We start from the raw sequence: 12,637 nt of genomic DNA, 5'->3' as shown, positions 1-12,637 counted from the left end.
CAACCACTTTCTAGCAACGCATTCTCAAAGATTCGATGTCTCTCTTAAAGAACTAAAATAGCTGGAAGTTCGCACTGAACGCGCATTACTTTTCGAACAACCTAATAATTAGATATTTGAAGACAGAACGCGTCCGATTAATTTTGTCGTTTGTCATTCCAGCTAGAACAGTGATGATTGCCCAGATTCTGTAAACTCTAAAAAATTCTAAACCGTTTTCAGAAGTCAAGCTCCACATTGTGCACACAATTTAACTATTCAAAATGTATGTTTGTAATTAGTTTATCACTGACTTATTTGAACATACCCAAACTCGTGTAACCTAATATACGTCATTGTCCGTTTTCTTATCATTATTATTATATTTATTATCATCAGGAACCTGCCGGTGTACCCTTATGATGTATCATAAAATTTTGACAAGTTAGAAAATACATAGGATTTGAATAAAAAAGTCGAATGCTATCGTTTCGAATAGTCAGTCTGAGAAATAATCCATTAAGAAACAAGGATTTCGTTGTTCCAGAAATTATATTGTAACATAATAAATTTCAGCGTTTTATTATCATAAAATCCAATTTTCAAAAAGCAAGTATACATATAATTGTACATATCGTCAAAACATTTCGATCAGATGGAAAATATGGGTGTATGCGGCCTTTAGAAGGTTCGAACTTAAAACGTAGAGTAAAAGGAAATGAAGAACCAGAAAAGCAGATTGTTTAGTGTGAAATCGAAAGAACAAACGTTCAAATGGTGAGTTCCTGGATGATATCGGAAACGAATCGAGATGCTCGCTCTCCAGCTTGCTTGGCAATGTCTAGGACTTCTTCGTGGGAAACTTCAACGGATTGATCAGCGTCCAGGTTAGCAATGTTTGTGATCAGAGAGAATCCAAGAACTTTGATTCCACACTGACGGGCAACAGTGACTTCGTGGCAGGTGGACATTCCAAGAGCATCAGCTCCAACTGTTTTGAAAAGAGAAACCTCAGCTGGACTCTCATACTGCGGTCCTCCAGACATCACGTAAACTCCTTCATAAAGGGTCATATTGTTACGACGTCCAACATCAATGGCGAGTTGCCTGAAATTTTCCATTATCAGAATTCAGATTCCCTGAAATTACTCGAATACCTTAGTTGCTTATCATAGGCATCATGAACAGACACAAAACGTGCACCGAATCTTGGGTCGTTGCACCCGACAAGTGGTGAGAATCCAGCGAGTCCCGGAAGGAAGATGTGATCCTTGATGAGCATCAAATCTCCGTGTCTTAGCACTGTATTGATTCCTCCTGCAGCATTGGACACGATCATGACCTTAACTCCGAGTTGGTGCATTACACGGACTGGAAGGGTGCATAGAGCCAAATCCATGCTATGCTCGTACGGATGGAATCTTCCTTGAAGGCACACGACCTTCTTTCCTCCCAACTGACCGAAAACCATATTTCCCTTGTGACCAACTACGTGGGTGGTTGGGAATCCTGGGATCTTGGAGTACGGAAGAATCGTGGCATTTTGAACTGTATCTCCGATAGGACCGAGACCAGAACCGCAAATGATTCCTAGTTCAGCACGGGCTGTCTCTTCTCCAACTTGCTCTTTGATCGAGGCGACGATGGCCAGCATATCATCAAAGTTGCGCGGGCTGGAACACCAGTACTTCAAATTAAAGATGGTACATAAGCTTCTTAGCGTTATTCTTATCAACTTCTTATATTTTAAATGGCTAAGGCCTCAAAATCAAACGTTTTATTCTAAGAGCCAGTGTGACCACTCACTCAATTTTCTGATCGTGCTCGGCAGCTTGGGTTGGTGAGTTGTTGTTCTCCATCGTAGAAGGTGTGATGAGTCTGAAAAAAATCATATGAGAATTCCCAATCACTTATATAGTACAAGAACAACTGATAGAGAGAGAGAGAGAGAGAGAGAGAGAGAGAGAGAGAGAGAGAGAGAGAGAGAGAGAGCAGATGAGACAGGTAAGAAAAAGATGATAGTTTTTTCTTATATTCCCCCTGTTTTTTCCTTGAAAAACTTCTTGTGGTCGTGGGAAAGGGGATAGATAGCCCGGAAGATGTTTTCAATAGTTGATACGCTTTTCACAATATGGAAAAATGATAATGGTTGAGCCTAAAGAACTAGTTAAGGTGGTTTTATGGAACCTAGACCATATTAATGAAATTTGCAGTGCATGTATAAGAATAGGAGACAATGCTCTAAAACGGGGCGACCTGCGAACCTGGAGTGTGCGAAGTTGTGCATATTTGACGCTGACACCACCATATACGCATCAACTGATAAGGTTCACTTAATGATAGCATAAATAGGCGGAGCCAAGATGATGGAGCAAGCACATCGATAGTATGTTTTTTTTTTGCTCTATTCAATTCCAAAGGTTCCTTTTATGACTTTTATCGGTTTAATGCGTTTTCGAAGAAAGTTTTGAGCAGGTGATAATAAATTGATAATGCTCTTTTTTTTTCCTTGAGAGAGTCGCGTGATGAGAGAATCACATAAGAAACATGGGCAGGTGACAGCGCCAAGCACTGTTTGATATCAACTAGCATACGGAACAAAAAAAAATGGAGAATGGGTTCTTGGACCCGACGTCTTGTGATCTTACGTCATACTGTATAGTGATAATGATGAGTACAAAATATGGGATCACGTGACAGGGAAGAGATAATAGTACGGAGTGCATATATGTAGGTCAGAACAAAGAACAGGTTGGACAGGGCACATACATAACCTAAGAGCCGCCACTTGAATTTTTTCTACGATGGGGAGTGGCGAAAACGAAGATCAGAATTTCAACTTAAAAATGCCGGTTGTGGTTATGAGGCGGGGACTCGCAATTCGACACGTCCGAAAGATTTTGAGGTCCCAGTTTTTTTTCTAATTCGACGGAGCACGATTTCAAAAGATTATGAGAATGATGATAGAGTTAGAATTCGGAATAGTCTTATAACTTTCATAAACTAACCCCATTCCATAGAATGGTTTATTTGGTGTGAAACAGGAAAAATTATATTATCGAAATTGAAAAACATTTTATTAAGTTCTCGATTAGAACAGGAATCACACTAACGATTAAATAACACACCATCATAAAAAATGCGGTCAGGAAAAATGCGAACTAACTATTAGCAATATTCAGTCATTTAAAAAATTGGTAATTCAGAAATGACACAAGTATGCCAATACAAGATTTTCAGAATTTTGAAGCGAAAAAATCTTGATATTTACATCTTAAACTAAGCGTCTTAAATTGGAGTAAACGTTTCTACATGAAAAAATTGACACAAACAACTCTCACTATCTTCTTCTCAACTGATGTCCTAAAAACGACATGTCACGTGGTCAGAAAAATGAGTGGGGGAGAGAAAATGATGATGTTACTGATTGATAAAATGATATTGAGAAAAAAATCGTAGAGGTGTTGCTTTTGGTTTTTCAACTCACTCTCTTCCCATTGGAGGCAAAATTTACCGCATTACGACCTCTAGTACCAGCTTCTTATCAAATATTAAAGCATGCTGATGTAACTGGAGAAACATGGTTTTGAAAAAAAAACTGGGAAAGAAGACAGAAATAGGAAATAGATTAAAAGAACAATGCATTTTTTAACGTTTGGGATGATTATAATCCGATATGCTCGTTGGGAAATTCGTTTACAGAACGTCTTCAGAAAAATAACGAATTGAAAATTTGAAATCAACTGAAATTATCCAAATCTTTACCGAAAAGTTCCCAAACGATATGAACAACTTTCACAGAAATGGATCTACAAAATGGTAAGTTACATCGTTTGGAAATCAGCCGATAAATTATTGGGATAGAAACAAAAATTACAATTTTTCGAACATTCTAATTGAATCAATAGTTTTGCATTATTCATGAAGTTCGGAATCAACAATAAACGTGATATTAACCAGGAAACTGAAAAAAAAAACTAAAAACTGTAAACTGACAATGAGTACGCGTACACCTACTCCCTACTTGTTGAATTAGTTATTTTATAAAGGACAGCAAAACAGGACGCCATTGAAAAGTATCAAAAGATATACACTTCACCTCAATACGGTTCAATGATTTTTTCAAAAAAAAAAGTGTCAAAATTGACATTATAATTGGTGTGTAGTGTTTTATGGGGCGGTCGTAAAGTGTGTATGATTGGTTTTTTGAGTTTTTGTACTTCAACCTGTCTCTGGGTAAAATGATAGGCACTTTGAATGAATATTAGAAGTAGTACATTCAAGGAAGGTTTTGGCTCATTAGGAGCACAGTGAGAGTGAAATTATTGAGAGTCGAAAACATGAAATCAAAAAACTTCCGGAAAACCGCTTCAAATCTAAGTCAAAATCATTAGAGTTCAGAAGAAAAAGAAGTTAAAATTGAATTTTGAATCTCTTAGACCCAATTTCAATTTTGAAAATTTCGATTAAAAATTAATTTACCTTCCGGTGCAGTTTCCCATTTTCCAGACTAGAAACTCAAACTCTTCAAGAACTCTTCTCAAGTTGAACTAGTATAGAAGATGCAAGTAGAAACAGTAATAATCCAATGTTAAATTTTACCTAGAATCAGAAGGTTTAAAAGAAAAATCTAGGTTTTTAGGGTTGGAATTACACGAAATTTTACTCTTGAGCACTGCTGGAAGTTTCTGCGGAGTATACGAAGCTTCAGAAGCTCTTTCGTACCTAAGATCGATATTTTCAGCATGTGGTATATAAGTTTCTGGGAGCGCCGAACAATTCTCAAATATTTATTCTGACACTTCGAACAGTTTCCTCCTAAATTAATTTGACCATTGAATACAACTTTGGTTTTGTAGTTGACAATATTACCTTAAGGTTGCAGTAATTACTTTGGTGAGATTTGGAATGTAGAAAATGGCAGAAATCCCCAAAATGTCAAAACATGCTGGATCAGTCTGATAACTCCAGAGAAAAACATCAAACAAAACTAGAGATACTTTATGTAGCTGACAACTTTTCAACAGATACTCATTCAAAAGAGTTATGGAAAAATCAGTTTTCTTCCATTTCCGGCCCGTGTCTCCGCCAATAAAATTTCCACTTATCATCCAAACCGCAGTTAAAATACCGATCACTCAACGTTTTTACTTGTTTTTTTGTTGTACAACAGCCGACAAAAGGCGATGAAGAACATTAAAATTGTATGTTTTAGTTATTATCTGTACTGCCCCCCATAATCAATCATCCACTCTCTTCGTTTTTCTTCAATGACAAAAAACTGCGTGTCATCAGCATGAGACGCTGGTCAACTTTAACTTGTGATTCTTCTGATTTTGACGGAAGAGGCTAAAACAAAGTGTTGGGTTGAGAGGCCCAGACGTAGAGAGAACCAGTATTCCTGTATTAAGAGAATTTTGAAAGATGGAAGAATTCAAGGAAAACGGAAAACGTACAAGAATGAACGTCCACAAGAGACATGGATTCTGAAGGCTGTGACAAATTTGTGAAGAAGCTGAGCGTCTTGAAATTCTTCACAATATTGACCTAGACATTTTGTCAGTAATCAGCAACAAAAGTTGTTGAAATATATCTACTTGGTAATCAGTTTTTCTTAAGAAAATTTAAGAAAAATGAAACCTCGGCGTGTATTCTTCTGAAACAACAAGGGAAACTTGGATGTAATCCATACTTGGTTAAAATCCGAAAATCACCCAAAAAATTAAATTTAATCATTTTAGACAATTTTTGTAATGGAAATCAAAACTTCAAAAAATATGAAAAAATTTTCCTCACAATTGGATACATTCAAAAAGAGCTAAATTTAAATGAAAATTCGAACCTTGAAAAAATTTTCATTTTATTTTTTAACTATAACAATAAGAAGGAACATGGATATTATAATGTTTTAACGCCTTTGACAAAGATGTATTGTTCTGTTCTAATTTTTGTGATTTTTTTAAAGATAAATTTTTACTTTTTCACAGAATGCTGAATATTTCCCTCGTTTATAGTCTTAACGGTAGTTTGTTGCAAGAAAAGGAGTATCGATTGACGTCGCTAGAAAATCTTGTTTCCTTTGCAAGTTTGGTCCCATAACCTTCAAAAATTTTTTTTGACCCTCACACTCCACTATCACCTCATGAACAGATGTTTTAGGTCACTTCTGTCCCATTTATCTATTTGTCTTGTCTTGTTTCACTTCCACTTATGTATCCCATTATTGTCTTTCGTTCTTTGAGAAACGAAAAGCTCAATAGAAATTGTTGTTTCAAAGGAATTGATCTCTCTGTTTCGCTTTTTTTGGTTGAGGTGTAGCTATTAATAGAAAAAAAATGGTAACACTGAATTGAAGATTTCGGATCTTGAATACTGAATCGAAAAATGTTTAAAAACCAACAAATTACAGATCTCAGAGTATCTCGAAGACCAAACTTTGTTAAATAACCTGCATTTCTCCCCCAAAAACTTGTCGTGTAAACTTATTAAATATGAATGATCCAAATTACTGATCAGTTTGCTCAAGGTACAAGTTTTATTTAAATAAATATAGGTAAACATGAAAGAGGTTGCAACTAGATCTATTTATCATGATTGTTTCTATCTACCCGTAGTTATCCCAAAAAAAAACCAACTCAAACCAAACGACTAAAAATGTGTACTTGACTATAACTAATACATAAAAAAGAAAGTTCGAATACTATTATCACTTTGCCATGCGTGTTTTCAAAAAGGCGTCAGCCAGCTTACCATCCACCCTCTCTCTCATTCTTGTCTGCCTTCTCTAGTATCATTCCGATCATTGTTTCAAAAAATGAGCTCCGCCCACTTTTGTTTTTTAGAGTACTTTGATACACACTCGTGTCTAGATAGTATTTAAATAGCTAAGGGAGTGAATTTTCATTTTTAAAATATTCGCTGGAATGATTCTTCTGGCACTATTGTTCCTACGATTGGTTCCCAGTAATTTTTCGTTTATGGGTTTTTTCTACTGATTCAGAGAACTCCCATCACTTCCGTTTCTTTAATAAATTTTTGAAAAATCACGAGACAACTAATTATGAAACTGAGTTTTGTTTTTCCTTGTTATCCACTAAATAATGCTCCATAGTCTCTCAAATGACTACAAATTTCTGAATTTCCCTACCCTGATCACAAAAAATTAAACGGGGAAATCCCTTCTTCTTATCACTTTTAATCATCTTTGTCATTTTTCAAAAAGGGGAATGGAGATATGATAATAGTGGGATGAAGGAATCGTGATAAACCTTTCAATCGGTAATTCAAATATCAAATATCAAAGAACGATCTGAGAACCACTCACTGTTTCAAATTGAAAGTTTCGAAACTCTGGGTTTATTCTTCAAATATCGAACATTCGAAAACTCGCTTGATTCGTTACATCCGTATTTTCTTCTTTTCAAACTTTGAAAGTTGCGAGTTTTGCGAAACCACGTTATCCAGTTACCGTATTCCTGTTTAGTTAAGAACCGAATACCCTATACTTGAAGTATTTTTTCTAATAGACTTCTACCGCGAGAAGAAGGGCGAAAAATAGAAACCCATGGTCATCTATTAGAGAAAATACGGTATATGAAATCTCTACACTCCTACGATCTTGCCCTTCTAAAAGTTCAATAAGTACCTATTACCTGTTTTGGACGCTATCGAATCAACAAAATTCGGGGGATATCCCGATCCAATCTTCGTGATTGACATGATTCTGTGTTCTCGTTATCCTACTCTTCGTCTTCTAATTAAAATGACCAGAAGAAAAAATGGCGAAGTTCGTTGTTTAATTTGTGTGTCACTTTGTATTATAGACCCGTTCTTCTCATTTCTTTATTCTGTCATCATGATACTACACCCTCCTTTAGACTCCGCCTACTTTTTGTGACGTCGATTTTCCGTTTCATTGCCTGATTCTCTATTCCTTTTTGAGGAGAGGTCATCCGTTTATCATTTATCATTTTTTATTAAAAACAGAAGAGTACATGTATTCCTTTCACATGTTTCTGTTAGCTATCAGAAATTTTGAAATTAAGGAAATTATAAGAATTTAAAAAATAATTCGATTATCTTTAACTCTAATTTCCTGTCTACCCCAGCTTTTTTGAAGACTTTTATAAGTTTTTTTGATACCCTGAGGATTTTCAGACATATCTCCAGTTCCTCCATTTATTTTTTTTTAATTCGAATTATTCGATTTATTGGAACATTTTTTCAAATCTGAAATTTAAACGACGATCTGAAAAGAGCTTCCTTTGGCGTAGCCGCGGACTCGTTTTTCCCAGCTTTACTTTTGTGATTTGCCACGTGGACTTTTGTTTACTTGTTTACTTGTTTACTGTTTACCTAATATTCAAATGAAAAACGGTAACTCATTTTTAATCAATTTTACTGCGAAGTACTTCGAAGTGTTACCTTTGACCCTTTTTTTTCGAAATTTCAAGCGAGACGTTCGCTCCGATCCACGTGTAATTCATAGTGTTTGCTTCTCCCTCACCCGCTCTTTTGTTCTTTTCCTCAAGCTCCTCCCCTTTTATATTTTGTTTCAGACGCCCAAAGACCATCATATCTAATTGGGCACAATCTTTAGAAAGTGTTGACAATAATATGATGATCTATGAAATCTACAGTATAAGAAAATTGGCTTGCATTCAAAAGCCCTTAGAGACCTTTGTCGTATTTTTGAAAGTCAACTGACTCTTTTTTTCTTTTCAATTGGCTGAAATGTTGAGACAGTCGAGAGTCCCATCTGGCACCACTAGTTGCTCCGATTCACGTGAATTTTTTTGAGTCGGTTTAGAAAAGTGGGCGTGGCTACGGGTCTTTTTGTGATGACGTTATGGGCGAGCTGGATGGGTATAAAAGAGCACATAGAAAAGTTGAATAATAAGTTTTTTGACTGAAACTCGAAACCTTCTTATTTTTCCATATTTTTCTCGAGGAAAACTGAGATTTCAAAATTTTGTTTATAGCAAAAATGTCCACTGTTATCATTGTTTTTGATATAAACAATTCGTATTGATGAATTTTAATGGCTGGGAAACAGAGGAAAGTGTTTCAATCTGTGGTTTCTTTCCTCCTTTTTTTGGAACAGAGGAAACATAAAAATAGCTTCACGTCATTCTGAAAATTTTGTATATAAGAACCGGAGCTCTCTTTAGTTAAAGTCTAAGGTTTTGTACCTCAGTGACTTGGATTGTTTTAATGATTATAAAAATGATGTAGTTGAAAGTGAGGTTCACAGCGATAGACAATTCTGTGTCTAAGAAAGGAAAACTCGAACACCTCAAGAAATAGTATCTAGAACCTTAGAACCTCAGAATCCAACTATTCCGATGTCCCAGAAAAAAAATCAAGATGCAAAACCATGTTTTCGAATAACTCTTAATTGGAAGATGCTTAGTATTTTTAAATTCTAGGATCTAGAACCACTGTAATCTTTCCCAACGGATCAAGATCTCAAAGTTATGTTTTGGAATCTGATTCTCCTTTTGTTCTTCTTAATTTTTTCATAATTTTCTCTCTCATCACCCAGAGGAAACTTGTTGACCTGTTATTCTTGGTGCATCATTTACATGGCGGAAGAGATCAAAAACCACGGCGTTCCCCTTTTTTGAGATCCTAGTGACCATTGACCATAAAAATGTTGCACAAGAAAAAGCAAAATAGTGAGAGAGGGAGAGACATAGGCGGTAAACAAAACAGAAGAAGAAAAAGCCTAAGAAAAAGTGGTAAACACGCATAGAACCTTCGAAGAACATGGCTCCGCTTCTGTCTCCCATCTGTGCTTCTCTGGGACCCTCCAACTTTCTCATAATCTCTTTTTCCTCTTGAGGGGGTTTCCTGTTTTTTCTATTTCCAATGTGCCATTCTTCTTGTGTTCATTGGTCTCCTATATCTATATCTCATATGCCTTCTGTTGCATGTGTTCACTCTTCATTTTTTTGACTCTATTATTCTCCTTTGAAAAGTTGAAAAAATTTCAGCTCCCACCAGTAATCTGAAAATGATAGAGGTGGTACTGCAAGTGTTATCCATCAGTGCCATCACCACCACAATTGCTTTATTTTTCTGTGGAATGTAAGTTTCTATTTAGGACCTGGATTTGATTTTTTTTTTTAATCCGTAAAATACGTAAACTCAAAAAAGAAATTTTCGCCACCTAGAAAAAATTGGACATAAATTGAACGCGAATAAAAACCTCTTATAAATGATCGTGGTCCAAAAAACTCTACATGACCTAATTTTCAGCCCAATATGTATGCAAATTCGTAGACAAGGAGCAGTAGGTGACATCTCAGGTGTCCCCTTCCTGATGGGCGTTCTTGGAGGATCGTTTTGGCTCCGATACGGACTGCTCAAAATGGATTACACTATGATCATAGTCAACGTAGTTGGTGTCTTCTGTATGGCAGTATACTGTATCTTTTTCCTTATTTATTCACTTCCTAAGGTGGGTCAGATGGAAGTTCAAACATTTTTCAAAAAATAAAGTTAGGTCAAAGACGATTTTTCTGTTTCAATAGTCAATAATTTTGGTCAAATTATATATAAAATTCCGAGTATTCATGGTTGATTGAATTTTTGACATTGTTTCGGTTTTTCGAACATTGAGGACTGGGAACATTGGGAATTTCAAAATATGACACATATTTTGTGGATGTCTTTACGATCCACATAAAAGATGTTTTTCCAGAAAACCTTCACATGTCAACTGATTCTTGTCACCTCTACAATCACTGGAATGGTTGTGTGGATCGCGTTTAAGCCAAATCTTGATTACCTAGGCATCATTTGCATGACTTTCAACATCATGAACTTTGGAGCCCCGTTGGCAGGATTGGTGAGTATGAAATTTGCAGTTTTCAAAAGTCTATGATCTTTTTTCTTCCTCTCTCTCTCTCTCTAGACGACCTGAATTAATTCTCAGCCCATCTGTCACGTTTTCACCTAATTGAATTGATAAGGAAATATGCTATAAACATGATTTCTTTGAAAAAGATGTAGAGAACCTGTCAATCTCATCCCCACGTGACATATAAAGTACCTGCTGTACCTAGAACAATGATTTCAGTACTTCAGTACTCAACCGAAAATCAAAAAAAAAAAATTCCAGGGGGTCGTCCTTCGAAACCGCGAAGTCTCTACACTTCCACTTCCTATGTGCGTGGCCAATTTCCTCGTTTCTTCCCAATGGTGCCTCTACGGAAATTTGGTTCAAGACATTTATATAATTGTAAGAACTTCGGGTCTTAAAATGTAAAATTTGAAATAATGTTTAGATCCCTAATGGAATTGGAATGTTCTTGGCTATCGTCCAACTCTCCCTTTTCATCGTTCTACCTCGTCGAGAAAATGAGAAGAGTCCATTGGAGCAATTGGCTAACTGGTTCACTGGAAGAGATAGAAATAAGAAGGAGAAGGATTTGGAGACAGGAGGTAACTAAAAAATAGTAATTCAATAAAGTTTTCACTCACTGAATACTTTTTTCCAGAATGCGCAGAGCCATCATCACCACAAAAAATCCCTAGCGATGTTCACGAAAAACTCGAGAAACTGATGGCTGCCGAAGCGTCTTCCGAGAGTCGACGTTGCAGTGCTGACTTCATGGACCACCCACCATCATACAAAAGCCGATCATCCAGCGTTCCCGATATATTCTCTGTTCAGTCATAATATCATTTTCACTGGTTTTGTTCTACTTCTCTTGTATAGCATTTTTAAAGCTTTTATCGAATGTTCCCTGTTTTGCCAAAGCTTCCATTCACTTTTCCATCCTCCGCCACCGCCCAGTTTTCCAACTTTTCGACATGATATCGATCTCTATATGTGTAATTAGGTAATTGTCTTCTGTGGGCTCTCTTTTTTCACTTGTTTTCCCTGTGTTTGTACATAATTCCGGTTCAAAGATTTTCAATTCGAATGAATATCGAAATTTTGGTTTTCAAGTGTGATCGCGATCAGGTTCTGTGAGAAAAAAGACAAGTATTAAACAGTTACATCTGTATATTTTAGCTTAAAAATAGAACAGAGATGGAAATGTTTGACAAATCCATACGAGAAAAGTTGACGATCTTCTCTATTTTTCACTACGACACTCCGAAATAACGCAGACGCGCATTGTTTAGCGGGAATTTACAATACATTTCTTCCTCCGTTTCCGACCGAAATCTCGATTTTTAGTCGTTTTTAAACAGATTTTTTATTAGGAAGGGAATTCGTTTACATCTAGCTTGAGAACATATATCTAATCCGTTTCTCTCGATTTCTCCCATTCTCACTTGCTTGAATTTCTATTTCATCAGTGTCAAACTAAATTTTCAGTGATGGACCTAAACGTCAAGCAGAGTGGAATACATTCATGCGTTCTGCACACTTCCTACTTTAAAAATCGATCTGGAAAAGTGTACAAAGTGAGCTTAATGTCATGTTACAATAGTTATAGAGACCCCTAAAGTTAGCTTTAAACCTTACAAATTTTTAGTATCTTACAGATGAGCCCAGGATAATTAAGCCTCAAGAGCAGCCGTAGCTGCGACCCGTGGCTTAATAATTTAGCGCAATTGAAATAATTTATTACGTTCAAGACCTTGTCTTGTCGAATTAAGTATTTTTTCATAGATTTATTTTCTACTCTCTGATTCAAAC

The 12,637-nt window shown here is 36.1% G+C and overlaps 3 protein-coding genes across 3 annotated transcripts in view; 2 read left to right on the top strand and 1 right to left on the bottom strand.

The window, feature by feature from the left end:
• Positions 1 to 749: 749 nt before the first annotated feature.
• On the bottom strand, positions 750 to 1,838 carry CBG13501 (the record flags this gene model as incomplete). The annotated part of the gene is made up of 3 exons (XM_002634919.1): positions 750 to 1,086; positions 1,137 to 1,652; positions 1,786 to 1,838. The coding sequence occupies 3 exons, from the start codon at positions 1,836 to 1,838 to the stop codon at positions 750 to 752; spliced, it is 906 nt and encodes a 301-aa protein (XP_002634965.1).
• An 8,156-nt stretch (positions 1,839 to 9,994) lies between these two features.
• Cbr-swt-1 lies at positions 9,995 to 11,665 on the top strand (the record flags this gene model as incomplete). Its single annotated transcript, XM_002634918.1, has 6 exons — positions 9,995 to 10,068; positions 10,240 to 10,441; positions 10,685 to 10,831; positions 11,105 to 11,224; positions 11,271 to 11,427; positions 11,484 to 11,665. The coding sequence occupies 6 exons, from the start codon at positions 9,995 to 9,997 to the stop codon at positions 11,663 to 11,665; spliced, it is 882 nt and encodes a 293-aa protein (XP_002634964.1).
• A 650-nt stretch (positions 11,666 to 12,315) lies between these two features.
• The window catches only part of Cbr-dis-3, a gene marked incomplete at both ends in the record, with an annotated part of 12,952 nt that continues 12,630 nt past the window's right edge, over positions 12,316 to 12,637 (top strand). The window contains one exon of the mRNA XM_045236388.1: positions 12,316 to 12,402. Coding sequence (XP_045095180.1) covers positions 12,316 to 12,402 — 87 coding nt within the window. The remainder of the gene's footprint in view (positions 12,403 to 12,637) is intronic.

This window comes from Caenorhabditis briggsae (genome assembly GCF_000004555.2).
Source record: "Caenorhabditis briggsae complete genome, chrIV, whole genome shotgun sequence".
NCBI lineage: Eukaryota > Metazoa > Nematoda > Chromadorea > Rhabditida > Rhabditidae > Caenorhabditis > Caenorhabditis briggsae.
The sequence above is the reverse complement of the archived record's forward strand: the minus strand, read 5'-3'. Positions and strand labels throughout refer to the sequence as shown.